The 13,500-nt window shown below is 37.2% G+C and overlaps 1 protein-coding gene across 9 annotated transcripts in view; it reads left to right on the plus strand.

Annotated features, from left to right (window-relative positions):
- The window catches only part of SYNE2 (spectrin repeat containing nuclear envelope protein 2), a 413,158-nt gene that overhangs the window by 227,405 nt on the left and 172,253 nt on the right, over positions 1-13,500 (plus strand). For all 9 annotated transcript variants that reach the window (XM_064486012.1, XM_064486013.1, XM_064486014.1 and 6 more), the window contains exons 20-29: positions 1,128-1,286; positions 1,568-1,741; positions 4,355-4,489; positions 5,880-6,038; positions 8,957-9,168; positions 9,304-9,394; positions 10,000-10,118; positions 10,355-10,481; positions 11,963-12,120; positions 12,967-13,114. In XM_064486012.1, coding sequence (XP_064342082.1) covers positions 1,128-1,286; positions 1,568-1,741; positions 4,355-4,489; positions 5,880-6,038; positions 8,957-9,168; positions 9,304-9,394; positions 10,000-10,118; positions 10,355-10,481; positions 11,963-12,120; positions 12,967-13,114 — 1,482 coding nt within the window. The remainder of the gene's footprint in view (positions 1-1,127; positions 1,287-1,567; positions 1,742-4,354; positions 4,490-5,879; positions 6,039-8,956; positions 9,169-9,303; positions 9,395-9,999; positions 10,119-10,354; positions 10,482-11,962; positions 12,121-12,966; positions 13,115-13,500) is intronic.

Consider the following 13,500-nt stretch of genomic DNA (forward strand, 5'->3'; position numbering starts at 1 on the left):
AGAAGAGGAACTTTCCTTTATGTGCTGTAATTCTCTATTCTTGTTTGGGTTTTTTACAGGAGCTTTTGTTACATTCATAATTAAAAATAGAAAATCGAAATTACAAATGAATCTGCTAATTTTAGAACATTTAAATAATGCATGAAAGTCTATAGAGGAAAATAAAAAATCATTTTAGTTCCACCGCTCTCAGATAAATAAGATCAACATTCACACAGCTGATATCATGTAATATAATTTCTGTTTTATCATACCTATGCCACCTCTGAGTTGTAATTAAAAAAATTTTTTTTTTGCTAATTTGAGAACTGAAAAGTGGCATCTCATTATTTTAGTTTGTACTTATTTGATTACATGTAAGCTTGAAATTTCATATGTTCATTAGCCACTTGTTTCTGTGAATTAGTTGTTTTTATATTTTCTGAATTTTCTTTGGGATTTTGGCATTTTTCTTACTGAATTTGTAAGCTCTTTGGATCATGACCCATTTTCACTTGTGTGGCAAATATTTTTACCAACTTGATGACTTTTAAGTTGTTTATTTTATTCACACAGAAAATTTTTTGTTTATGTAGTCATTTCTATCCCTACTTCTATCCCTAAGGAAAAGGCCCTCCACACCCAGAAAGCAGGTCAATTTTCATGGATAATTTCTTTTTATAGTTTCATATATTATATATAATTTTCTAATTCATCTGACATTTAGTTTTGGTATGTTGTATAAAGCATGGTTCTAAAAGGATTACTCGACAATAGCCATTTTCTTCAATAATTTTTATTGAATTCCCTTCCAACTGATTTGCCTTAGAACAATTTCATTTTGAGGTTAATTACTACTTTCTCAACTTATAGTCTCTCTATTGGCATTGTATTACTTTTAGTCTTTATTTTGTTGAAGTGCTTAGTATATAAAGAATAAATCTATAAAAAATGTGTTGCTGAGAATCTGACTGTATTAATATAAAATTTCAAAATGGTTTTTTAAAATAACATCTTTTAGAATATAAATATGCCTTATTTTGGATTAATAGTTAGCTTTTTATGATCTCCTGATGAGATTGTTAAGGTTAATGTTTAACATATAATCAGAATATTTATTGTGATCTCGCTTTAATTTGTTTTAATAGCATCTTATTGCCAAAGGCTCTATGTACGAGGAGCTTCTGTCTAGAACTGAAGACACTTTACAAATGGATGTACAGACTGTTTCAAGCCAGGAGTCTCTCCAACATGTTCTCACAGCTGGGCTTCAGGCAAAGATTCAAGAAGCTAAAGAGAAAATCCAGGTCTCTCTTCAACATTCCCTGTTTAGTGAATTTAGTCTTTAAATCCAAGTGATCAGTGGGAGGACAGGAAAGAGGGGAGGATTGCCCTGTAGTTTGGAAATGTTTTGTAAAGTATGAATTTTGCTTCATATTTTATCTCTTTATAATTTAGACCATGTTAGAAAACAGGATATTCTTAAGCCTGGTGGGAAAATCTGAGTTGCTACTCAAAGAAAATATTTAACTTATGAATTGTGTAAGCAACTAGGCCATGTTAAGTTGAGAATTTTTTGTCATCACAGATCAATATGATAAAATTAGTGGCAACATTGAAGAACTCAACTGATGTTTCCCCAGACCTGGATGTCAGGTTGAAGGTGGAAGAATCACGGAAGGAAATTGAATCCTACATTTCAAGGGCTGAGCAGTTACTTAGCCAAAGAGAGAGCCATAGTGGACTCATTTCACAGTACAAGGTGGGCCTCCTTCAACCATCAAATGTAGGGTATTTATCATTAGCTACCTACAGGATTTCAAATCAGAGTGTTTCCATCACTATAATTATAATAAAGTTATTGTAAGTTTCAAAAACTTCCTAGTTTTATACATTGTTCCTCAGTCTTAAAAATAAACATTCAAATTAAGAATTCTTTTAGTTTCAATTGTATTGTAGCCCCTGAACGAAGTCAGTGGTGTCATGTAAAAAGCACAGCTGATTATGACATGGAGCAAGTATTTAAATTCTCTGGCTTTTTAAATCAATAAAATGGGCATAACCATTCTGGTCCTATCCAGCTGCCAATAAATAAAAATAAGTAATATGAAGAAACTTTGAATGGTTAAAATTCTCCAAGTGTAATATAGCACTTTTATTATTAAAATGCTTCAGTAAAAGTTATTTATGGACATACGCTTATCAGCAATTAAAGATCCAATGTTTTGTATGGAGACAGTTTTAGGTTGACTTTTCTTTGTTTGATAGGCAGCTTAAGATGGATCCAACTCAAGAGGTGCAAACTACTATGTATAAAATAAATGAGTTCCAAGGATATATTTGTACAGCACAGAAATATATAGCCATTATTTTATAATAACTTTAAAAGGAATCTAATCCATAAAAATACTGAATCACTACATTGTACACCCGAAATTAATATAACATTGTAAATCAAATATACTTAAAAAAGGAAAAAGATATGTCCAAATCAAGACTCATTATTAATTAACACAGTGGCAGGTACTTGGATATGAAATAAGAGTAAAACAAGGTTTTCACCCTTGGACCTGGAGGGATAGAGTAATACGTGTTCTTTCTTTCTTTTATTTATTCAGCATCTGACATATTGACTGAACATTTAAAATGAGCTAAGCATGTTGGGGGGAGATAAAGGTGAAGTAAATCAATATTCCCAGCACTACTGTGCCCAGTCCTTTTAGGAAAAGGAGCTCCCCTGGGAGCCTCTCTTCATTGTCTATGTGGCCTCCTGCTCTTGTCTGGGCTAAACCCTACTTTGACTTTCTAGATTGGTCGCTGTACCTGACCCTGGTATCAGCCATTGCAACACTGCTTTTCCCTCAAACATCTTACGCTGTTTGCACTTTGCCAGCCACCAGCTTTGACCAACCCCACTGTCTTTTTTCCTCCTTGGTTGCTGAGAGTGCCAAACTGAACTTAAGAGTCAGTGATTCCTTTAAATAATCACTAGGCTGGATTTCAATAGAACAGATATGGTCAGCTCAGGAAAAAGGGAAGGAAAAGACAAAGCAGAGGCTCCAGGCCCCTTTGCTACGAGAGAGGTACGACAGTGTCGGTTCTCACACCATTTTCCTCTCCCTGAAGGTCTTCCTTTTGGAATTGAGGCCAGGGACTCCCCCTTTTTGTCTCTGGTGTTTAGTGGAGTAGATCCTTTTTCACTGCAGAAGCAGAATCCCTGCCCTGCCAGTACTGCCCTGAGACCCTGGGATGCGTGAGACACGTGGGTGGTAGAGACCTCTGCCGCACATGGGGCTGGCCTGTCTTCCTTGGCCGTAAATCTAGCATTCCTCACAGCGGCCTTGGAGGTCAGATTGTACCTCTTCTGTAGGAGACCATTAATCAATACGTAATAAGTGTATGAACAAATCCTCACCTGGTTAGTTGTCTTCTCCCTGAGAATTACTTTCATCTTCTCATCTCCTGTGTATTTTCTGCCCCATTCATAGGCCCCAAACTATTTTTTGTTCTGTCAGTCGATGGGTACCTAAGCCAGGTTTCTGTTCTTATACAGCGCATTGCCAGTAATATTGTCTAAAGTAGGTAAGTATGAGGTCAGGGGCAGACACATGCCTGAAAGGCAGACCCCATCTCCTTCCCTGGGATGGAACTGCCATCATGGTTGGCCTTGGACGAAACTTTGAAGTCCGTGATAAGGGGTTGTTGCCTCCTTGCGGCATAAAACGCTTATGCATGAAATTAAATATTTGACATATTAACTCTACCATGAACTGTGTCGTATGCAACAGTGATCTCTAATTCAAGTCGGTATACTCTTCATAGTGTTATTACTTATGAAATGTGTCATCCACTCAATACTGCAGAACTTTAGAGGAAACTTTGCCAGTGGCTCAAAATAATAAGCCTTTTAATTATCGAAGGGGTTGGGGGGGGGGTGTAGCTCAAGCAGTAGAGCACATGCTTAGCATGCACGAGGTTCTGGGTTCAATCCCTGCTTCTTCTCCAAAAATAAATAAGTAAACTTAATTACCTCCCCCTGCCAAAAAAAAAAAAAACCAACCCAAATCAAAGGGGTAATAAAAATCACTTTGAGTATTATAAGGAAGTCTTTATCTGGACCTCAGATGTGTAACTACATCTGAATAATAGATATTTGGCAATTATTTTCAAAAGAATTTGAGAGATACAAAAGGGATATCAACTTCAGTTTACAAAGAGAAGCCTCCCCTAAATCTTCAGAGTCTTCGTGGAGTCCTTTCCTGGTTCTAGCTGTTTCAGACTCTAAAGTTCTGTCTGTTAAATTAGTTTTGAGGACATGGCAGGAGAATGAGGCTTTCATGTTCTTGTTTGTGTGTCTTTGTTTTTGTCTTTTTAGGAAGCACTAATAATTTTTAATAGTAAAAGTCTGGCCAAGTATTTGAAAGCTGTTGAAGAACTGAAAAATAATGTAACTGAAGATGTAAGGATGTCTTTGGAAGAAAAGAGTAGAGATGTCTGTGCCAGGTGGGAGGTAAGAGCATGTGTGTCTGGGGCTGATGCTTATAGATCTGACCCCGGACCAGTTTGTCATCAGAGTCATCCTTGGTGGTCCCCTGTCTATCCCGTATCGGAGAGGGCTGATCCCTGCAGGCTCTGACTCTAGGCCCCACATCAGCTGGCTTCTGTCTGCATTCAGCCAATGACAACAGCGTCTGGAGATTAGAGGGCGATGGGAAGGTGAAAGGAGAGTCCAAAGGCTTTCTTTCCCTCTTTCTCTCTTGTACACTGTCCCTGGCAGCCTGTAGTTTCCTTAGGTCCAGCTTCTGTTGAGTGACCCTTCTGCCTGGGCCCCACTGCAGCCTGCAGCCCAGGGTGGAGGTAGCTTTCTGCCGATGCTGGTCTCTGGGTTGCCTTACTGCCCCCACTGTGGCTTTCATCTCTTGTATAATCAGTTCTTTGCATTTAATTCTCTCTGAGTTAAATATTTAGTGTTTTCTGGCTTCCTGTTTGGATCTTAACTGAGACAACATACTGACACATATACAGAGTTTCACAGAAAATAGTATCAGCTTTGGTGGCAGACAGACCTAGACCCAGCAGCTGTGACCTTGGGCAAGTTGCTTAGCTCCTGAGCACGTCACATAAGATGGGGGTAACTCCGCCTACTTGACAGGATGTTTGCAAGGATTTATATAAAGCACCTACCACAGAGGTCGTGTTCAGAAAATGATATTTGGTATTAAATACATGTGTGTGTGTCTCTGTGTATGTGTGTGTGTGACTATATGGAGAGAAAGAGAAAGAATATGGTAATATAATTGAATATCTACTGTTCAAGGCCTTCTTAAAATACACTTTAAAATAGACTTAATTTTACAACAATTTTAGGTTTACAAAATTATTACAAAGTTTGTACAGAGTTCCAAATGCCCCTGCCCAGTTTTTCCTGTTACTAACATCTTACATTAACATAGTACCTTTGTCACAATAAAAGGAATAATATTGATACGTTATTAACTAAAGTTTATACTTTATTCATATTTCCATAGTTTTTTCCCTAGTGTCCTTTTTCATCTGTTCTGGACTCCCATCCAGGATACACATTACAGTTACTTGTTACTTCTCCATAGGCTCAGATAAGTGTTTTGTATGTGTTTTCTCCCAGTCTGCAGCTTGTCTTTTAATTCTAACAGTGTCTTTCACAGCTAAAACACATTTTTAGTTATTAGAAAGAAAAAAGATATGTTTATGGGTCTGGTATATTTTAAAACATCCTCCCCAAAGACACAAGAATGAATCAGAATTTCATGTACGCTCTATTTCTACCCTTTGTTACCACAATTATTTCTGTGTTTCTGATGGAAATCTTTTCAATATATGCTGTACCTATGGTTAATATGTGCCTTTGCCTTTTTTTGCAGTCTCTTCATCATGAAATGTCTTTGTATATTCAACAACTAAAAGTAGACATTGAAAAAGGAAAACTTAGTGACACTATCGCAAAACTTGAAAAACAAATAAATAAAGAAAAGAAACTAATTCGCAGAGGAAGGACTAAGGGTCTCATCAAGGAACATGAGGTAAACAACCTGCTTCCATTCAGATTTTGTCATCATTTTGGGGTTGATCTTAAGTGGTTTAGGATGTCCTTGGCTGAGATTAAATCTGCTCTGAAAATTACTTTAGACCTTGTCCGGGGGGATTACCTCTTAGGCAGTTCAAGCTCTAACTAGAGGCTGTGCTTTTCACTTTTTAGAAGTGAATAAAGTTCAGCATTGAGCAAAATATTTCATGACTTTGCTTTGTATGTCTCAGTGGCCTCTGTGCTCTGGTTACAAACGTGTCACCTGCTGCTGAAGTTCCCATGTTTGCTTTTGTGAAGACATTGTGTCCTCAGAAGTGCAGTTTTGTGAAAGACAGCAAATCAGGATATAAACCAGGCGGGGCAAATGTAATGATCTCTTTTTGGTCCTCGTCCTGTTTGATTGCTTCTGTGTATTTGATAGTATTGACCCCTCTTTTGATCTCTTTTAAACTTTCTACTGCTGTGGTTGTCACAGTATCAATCTCTCTTGCTTTTTAAAATTTTATTGTTTTGGGGGGAGGGCTTATTTTAGTGTCTTTCACAGATTTTCCTTTTTCATTGTGTTATCCTAATGTTTTAGTTTTCGGGTCTCCATTTTTGGCTAATTTCACACTTGCTTGAAGTGATTTTAAGCACTTTGGGGTTTAAACTGCCCTCTCTATAATGACAGCACCTCAGTCTGAGTCTTTCCTCCTGAGCTCCAAGTTCTGTTCCTAACCAAGTAATTGATATCACCAGTGTTCTGCAAATACCTCAAATTCATCAAGTCCAAAACTAACCAATAGTATCACCTCTCAGATTTTTCTTCTTCTTAATGAAATTAGAATATTCTCTAACACAATATACACAAATAAACTCCAAATGGATTAAAGACCTAAATGTAAGATCAAATACTCTAAAAATCTTAGAAGAAAACATAGGCAAAATAGTCTTTGATATAAATTGAAGCAATATTTTTTTTGGATCTATCTCCTGAAGTAATGGAAATAAAAGCAAAAATAAGCAAATGGAACCTAATTAAACTTAAAAGCTTTTGCACAGCAAAGGAAAACATAAATAAAACAAAAAAGATAACAGAAGTGGGAGAAAATATTTGCAAATGATGCAACTGACAAGGGATTAATTTCCAAAATATACAAACAGCTCATACAGCTTAATGTCAGAAAAACAAACAACCCAATCAAAAACTGGGCAGAAGGTCTAAATAGACATTTCACAAAGAAGACATTCAGATGGCCAATAGCCACATGAAAAGATGCTCAGTATAGCTGATTGTTAGAGAAATGCAAATCAAAACAACAATAAGATGTCACCTCACACCATCAGAATGGCTATCATCAAAAAGCTTACAAATAATCAATATTGGAGAGGGTGTGGAGAAAAGGGAGCCCTCCTACACTGTTAGTGGGAATATAAATTGGTGCAGCCACTATGGAAAACAGTATAGAGATTCCTTAAAAAACTAAATGTACAGTTAGCAAATGATCTAGCAATCCTACTCCTGGGCATATTTCTGGAGAAAACTCCAATTCAAAAAGATACCTGCACCCCAGTGTTCATAGGAGCACTATTTACAATAGCCAAGACATGGAAGCAACCTAAATGTCTGTCAACAGATGAATGGATAAAGATGATGATATGTGTGTGTGTGTGTGTGTGTGTGTGTGTGTGTGTGTGTGTAAGTGTGTGTAAAATGGAATATTACTCAGCCATAAAAAGAATGAAACAATGCCATTTCCAGCAACATGGGTGCACCTAGAGATTATCATATTGAGTGAAGTAAGTCAGACAGAGAAAGTTATATATCATATGATATCACTTATATCTGGAATCTAAAAATATATATATAAATTCTATTTACAAACCAAAAACAGACTCACAGTCATAGAAAACAAACTGTGGTTACCAAAGGGGAAAGGGCAGGGAGGGATAAATCAGGAATTGGGGATTAACAAACACACATTACTGTATATAAAATAGATAAACAACAAGGACCTACTATGTAGCACAGAGAACTATATTCAATTTCTTGTAGTAACATATTATGGAAAAGAATCTGAAAAGAGAATATATACACATGTATATGTATAACTGAATCACTTTGCTGTACAGCTGAAACTAATATTGTAAATCAACTACACTTCAATAAAAAATTAAAAACAAAACAAACAAAAATGACCCTCAAAAAAAAAAAGTGAAATAAAGCCATTTGCAGCAACATGGATGGACCTAGAGATTATCATACTAGGTGAAGTCAGATAAAGAAAGACAAATATCATATGATATCACTTATATGTGGAATCTAAAAAAATGGTACAAATGAACTTATTTACAAACGAGAAATAGACTCACAGACATAGAAAACAAATTTATGGTTACCAAAGGGGGAAGGGCGGGGGAGGGATAAATTAGGAGTTTGGGATTAGCAAATGCATGCTACTGTATATAAAATGATTAACAACAATATCCTACTGTATAGTACAGGGAACTATATTCAATATCTTGCAATAACCTATAGTGGAAAAGAATCTGAAAAAGAATATGAATAACTGAATTTATTTGCAGATTCCTTTGGTCCCATCTCTGGACTGATAAGACTCTGTCTCCAGTAAATGGAGCTTTGTTTTCTGCCTTTTCTGTTTACTACTTCCTAATTACCTTCTTAATTTTCCTATCAAAGAGGCATCTTTTGGGGTGACAGTTCTGGTTTCCTTCACTACATCACTGGGCTCTAGGGAGCCCTAAGGCTAGCTGCGTGGTCTTTGTTTTCAGTACCCATTCCCACACCAGGCACACCTTGGGCGGGCTTAGAACGTGTTGTTAAAGTCACACACATCTGTCAGAGTGTAATCCTCATGGACTAATCATGTAAATTCATCTGAAACACGTTTCCTGCTTTCTTTCCTCAATTAGGCCTGTTTTTCTGAGGAAGGCAGCCTGTACCAACTTGATCACCACATGGATGTCCTGAGGGAGCTGTGTGAGGAGCTGACTTCACAGAAGAGTCAACAGGAAGTGAGGAGAGCGCTCAAAGATTACGAACAAAAGATAGAAAGACTTCGGAAATGTGCTTCCGAGATTCATATGACCCTGCAACCCATGGTGGGAGGCACATCGAAAAACAAGTTAGTGCTTCGTAAGAGCAAGGAGAAATGAAATTAAGCCTTTTGCAGAATCGAAGGACACTGAGTATTATTCGTTCTCTTTTAGGATTCAGTCTTCTCCCTGTATTTTAATATGCAATTTTGATTTCTTCCCAGGAGGACCCCGGACACATCTGAGAATGGAGGAAGGAGTGCCCTCAGCCAGGTGCCATCTGCAAAATCAGACCATCAGCCATTGGCTGAAAAGGTGTTAAATTTGGATAATGTATTTTAGAAGTAAACACAATGAAAATATCCAAGTGTCCAATAAACCACTTGTCATTGAGTTTTAGTTATCTGATTGTTCCCATCAGCTGTGATTTCTCACTTAAATAATGTAAGGAAGACTGTTTTCAAAGAATTAGAATACGAGAACCAAAGCTAGAGTGAGCGTGACTTAATCTTCCTCTGAGATTTACAGTTCTTTCCAGAAGAGACCATTTTGAACCATTATGGATACACGCAGTCTGTGCCCGTTACTCTTGAGGGCATGAGAGGCTGCACTTAATCTGCACAGGTGTTTCAGCTTCATTGAGATGAACTAGTTCATTTATCACTTATCTTTTTCTCATTATGATATCTTTTACTTTCCCTGGGAATTGGAATTTCTAAATGCTTGAATTCTAGGTAAGTGGGGATTTGCTGTGTATCACAGCCCAGACTGCCAGTCAGAAGGTGTGGGGAAGGAACAAGGGGTCCTGGTTTGGGGTATAAAGAATCAGTGAAATCCCTTTGTATCATAAAGTGTTTATCTTTTCCAGACAGTTAAGTATATCGAAGATATTATGTTTACTGTTTTGCATATTTGCTTAGGCAATGGAATCAATTAAGGATGTTAGCCTGGAATCCAAGTTAAAGCCTCAACTGGAGGAAAGCGTCATGGAGAAGCATGAAAAGGATCACAGTGCGTCTGTCAATAGTTTACTGGAAAGGTAAACTAAACTCTTCCAAACAATTAGGAAATCCAGCAAAAACCTTTCATCATTGCAAAACTGTTATTTTTTCAAAAGTTTTTATTTTTCCTTTAGTCATGATTTTTACACGTGGTCCAGTAACTTAAACAGAAATTCTCTGGGATTTCTTCATTGTCAGTTGACAGTAATTTAAAAAAAATTTTTTGGTCTTATCTTTAAAATTAAGTAACATTGCACTTAATTTTTTCCCCCAGGTATGTTACACACAGAGAAACTCTTGAACGACACCTGCAGAACAACATTGCGAGGATTACTTCAGATTTCCCTGGTGACAAGGAAAGGAGTAGTGTTTGTCTCCAGGATAAACTGACAGATCTCCAGGTAAATAGTGAAAATATTATTAGAGGAGTTTTGTGTTTTTTCAGGAAATAATACCACCATGAGTATAGACTTCGGCATTGTTGAGGTCTCATATGTTTATGTCTCTAAAGAACTCTCTTGGTTGGATTGCATTTCTAATGTCATCTGATTCCAGAAAGACACTCAAACCCAGGGAAGAGTTTGATTCAGAGTCCTAATTTATGCTCATGCTCTCATTTGATAGTCTACATATTGTGGCTTGCAGAGTTTTGGACTGTGTTTAGGTTGGGGATGAAGGCTTCAGATGATTTGGTTAAAACAATGTGTTTGAAGGCAACAGAATTAACAATCTGTGAAAAACCAGTGACTCTGAATATTTGTTTCTGTCACTGATCATCGTGACCCAACTGTCACGTTGTCTGTCTGATGTTGGGCAATAAGAAAGGCGCAGGTAGTGAAGGGAGTTTTCACTGTGAGGGATGATCTTCTGGAGAGCCATCAGAGGAAGCACTGCGTCAGATTCAGGGGCTGCAGAAAAAAACAATCTAGTGGTGGGCACACCAACTGTAAGCTCTACAAATAACCATCTTTCTTATTTTGAAGGTCATCTGTGTGTTGCAGTGCAACACTCTTGTATGCTTGGAAGTGCATTAGAGCGAGCTCTTGTAGAGAGCCCAGCAGGTGGAGAAAAGGCCTGGGTGGTTCCTACAATGCCCTCTGCTGTTTTCTAGTTACCTTCCTTTTATGAGGCCAGTCCCGGAGTCACACTCTACCCAGTTTGGCTTCTCTGTTTTCCATCTGAACAAGCAAAGTTCATACGTTAAAATCTCTGTTGTTCCAAGTGATGGATTTAGCACATTTTCTTCACAATTAAGACACTCTCTTGAGATCTTATTCCTGGGACTGAATAATGAATCGGTTAGAAAAACTATACTAATCCTCGGAGAGAGTGAAGAACAAATTATACCAATGAGCACTCAGATTCTGAGGCAGTGCCTTTTAAAAAAATAAAAAGCCAGGATAAAGAGAATAGTGAATGGTGTAGAATTTTAGATGTTTAATTATAAATCATAAGTTAATTTTATTCATTTCTCACTTGAAAATGATTTTGGTTCACTGCAATTTGCTTTTAGTTTAGGGAGAAGCAAAGAATTATTACGTAGAGGAAATAGACTATCTAATGGAATATCTGTTCTTACATCTGTATGTATCTTTTTGAGTTTTATTCTGGGTATCTAACTTGCAGGAAGAGAGTTTGGATTCCTTTGAAAGCCATGTTGTTGACTCCTTTGACTTCACTGAATGAATCCTCTGAGCACAGTCCATATCATTGTTCTCTGAAGGATAGTTTACTTGCAGATGGTTGGAAAATATCTTTTCAAATGTGTTTTCATGTGAAACTTTTTGTGCCCACAGATGTGTGAATGTCTTGTTTTGAAAGAACAGAATAATTGTGCTCATTAACCCACTTGTTGATAAATTAATTTATGTGTTTCATCTAGGTCTTAAAAAATGAAACTGATGCTTGCTGGAAAGAATTTGAAATCACTTCATTGAAGTTAGAAGAGCTGGAAAGTGACGTAAAGAAGCCTTCTATAGTTCAGGCAAGAGATAGATTAAAGGGGACAGAAAGAGAGCTTCAGATGACTCTTAATGCCAGGTATAATTCTGAGATCTATTAACCATGACTTCACTAAATTTACTAAATTTTTAAATCCTCTTTTAAGCAAGGCTAGCATTATCCTAAGTGTGTTATTTTATTTAGTTGTCACAACAACCATTAGAGAAGCTACCATTACGATCGCCATTTCAGTGATGAGGACACTGCTACTGAGGGAGGTTAAATCACATTGCCCAGCCACACCGCTGGCTGGAGACCTAAGTGGAACTTAAAGTCTGCTGCGTTCCAAAGGCTGTGCTATTCTGACTGTCTCCCCTTTAGCCTGAATTTGGCCACGTCACTTAGCTTCTCTGGGCGCTGATTTTCTCATTTCTAAAATGAAAGGGTGCTGATGTTACCCCTTTACGTAGGGTGTGTATCCTTGGCACTTATCCCCAGTTTACATAGGAGGACACTGAGGCTCAGGGTCTATATGTTATTTATCCAGGGTCACACATTTTAATTTCTTATTGGCCTATTCTTTGAACCCTATTATATGTCCACTAATGAAATCATTAGTATTCATAATGAGGTTTCTTTGGCATGAAGGCAAGGCTCAGTTATATTCAGTATTTTGTATTTCAAAAGAGAGTATGTCTTACAGCAGTTTTCCATTCCATGCCGTGTCAATTAAACTCTCAGGAGAACTTGGATTTAGCAGTCAACTCATTCTTTGCCATTCTGGATCGCTGGGTTTTTCTTTTATGTGATGATCTGTACACACCTTTGTATGTATTTTGATTGAATAATTATTTTCTGTTCTTAGTTAAATAATGGCATTAGTTTGTTTTATAGGATATCTTTCTGCTGTGTTTTCCCCTCATGTCTGATTTGTTTTCCACCCAGAATGGAGTCTTTGGAGACCGCGCTGCAGATCGTGTTACCTGTGGAGAAGGAATCGCTCCTCCTCTGTGGCTCAGACCTGCTCCCCCGTGAAATGGCCATTCAGGAATTTCATCTCACTGATGCTGATGACATTTATCAAAACCTGAGGGTAAATACACATCCTCACGGTGTAGTTATAGAATAATCAGTTCTTCAGAGGTTTATACATGTTTATGGATTTTTAATCATACATCAATCGTATTTATTTAGAATATAAACCAGGACAGAAACATCTTCAATAATTTAGACTTGTTATTTATTTCTTAACTGTGTAATTCCTTGCCAGTTTGGAAATAGGTACCGTGGAGTAAAGAATGAGGTATTTTCTTTGAATTCAAAGTGAAGGCTTGCTTATGAATGCCTTCTCCAATGCCTGAAATCCTAAATATCTGGACTAGACTTACATACTTAAAGTGTCATATTCTCATTTACTCATTCCAAATCCCATCTTAAATAAAAAAATTTTTAAGTTTTATTTTTCAGATTCAACCTGTA

This window comes from Camelus dromedarius, chromosome 5 (genome assembly GCF_036321535.1).
Source record: "Camelus dromedarius isolate mCamDro1 chromosome 5, mCamDro1.pat, whole genome shotgun sequence".
Classification (NCBI taxonomy): domain Eukaryota; kingdom Metazoa; phylum Chordata; class Mammalia; order Artiodactyla; family Camelidae; genus Camelus; species Camelus dromedarius.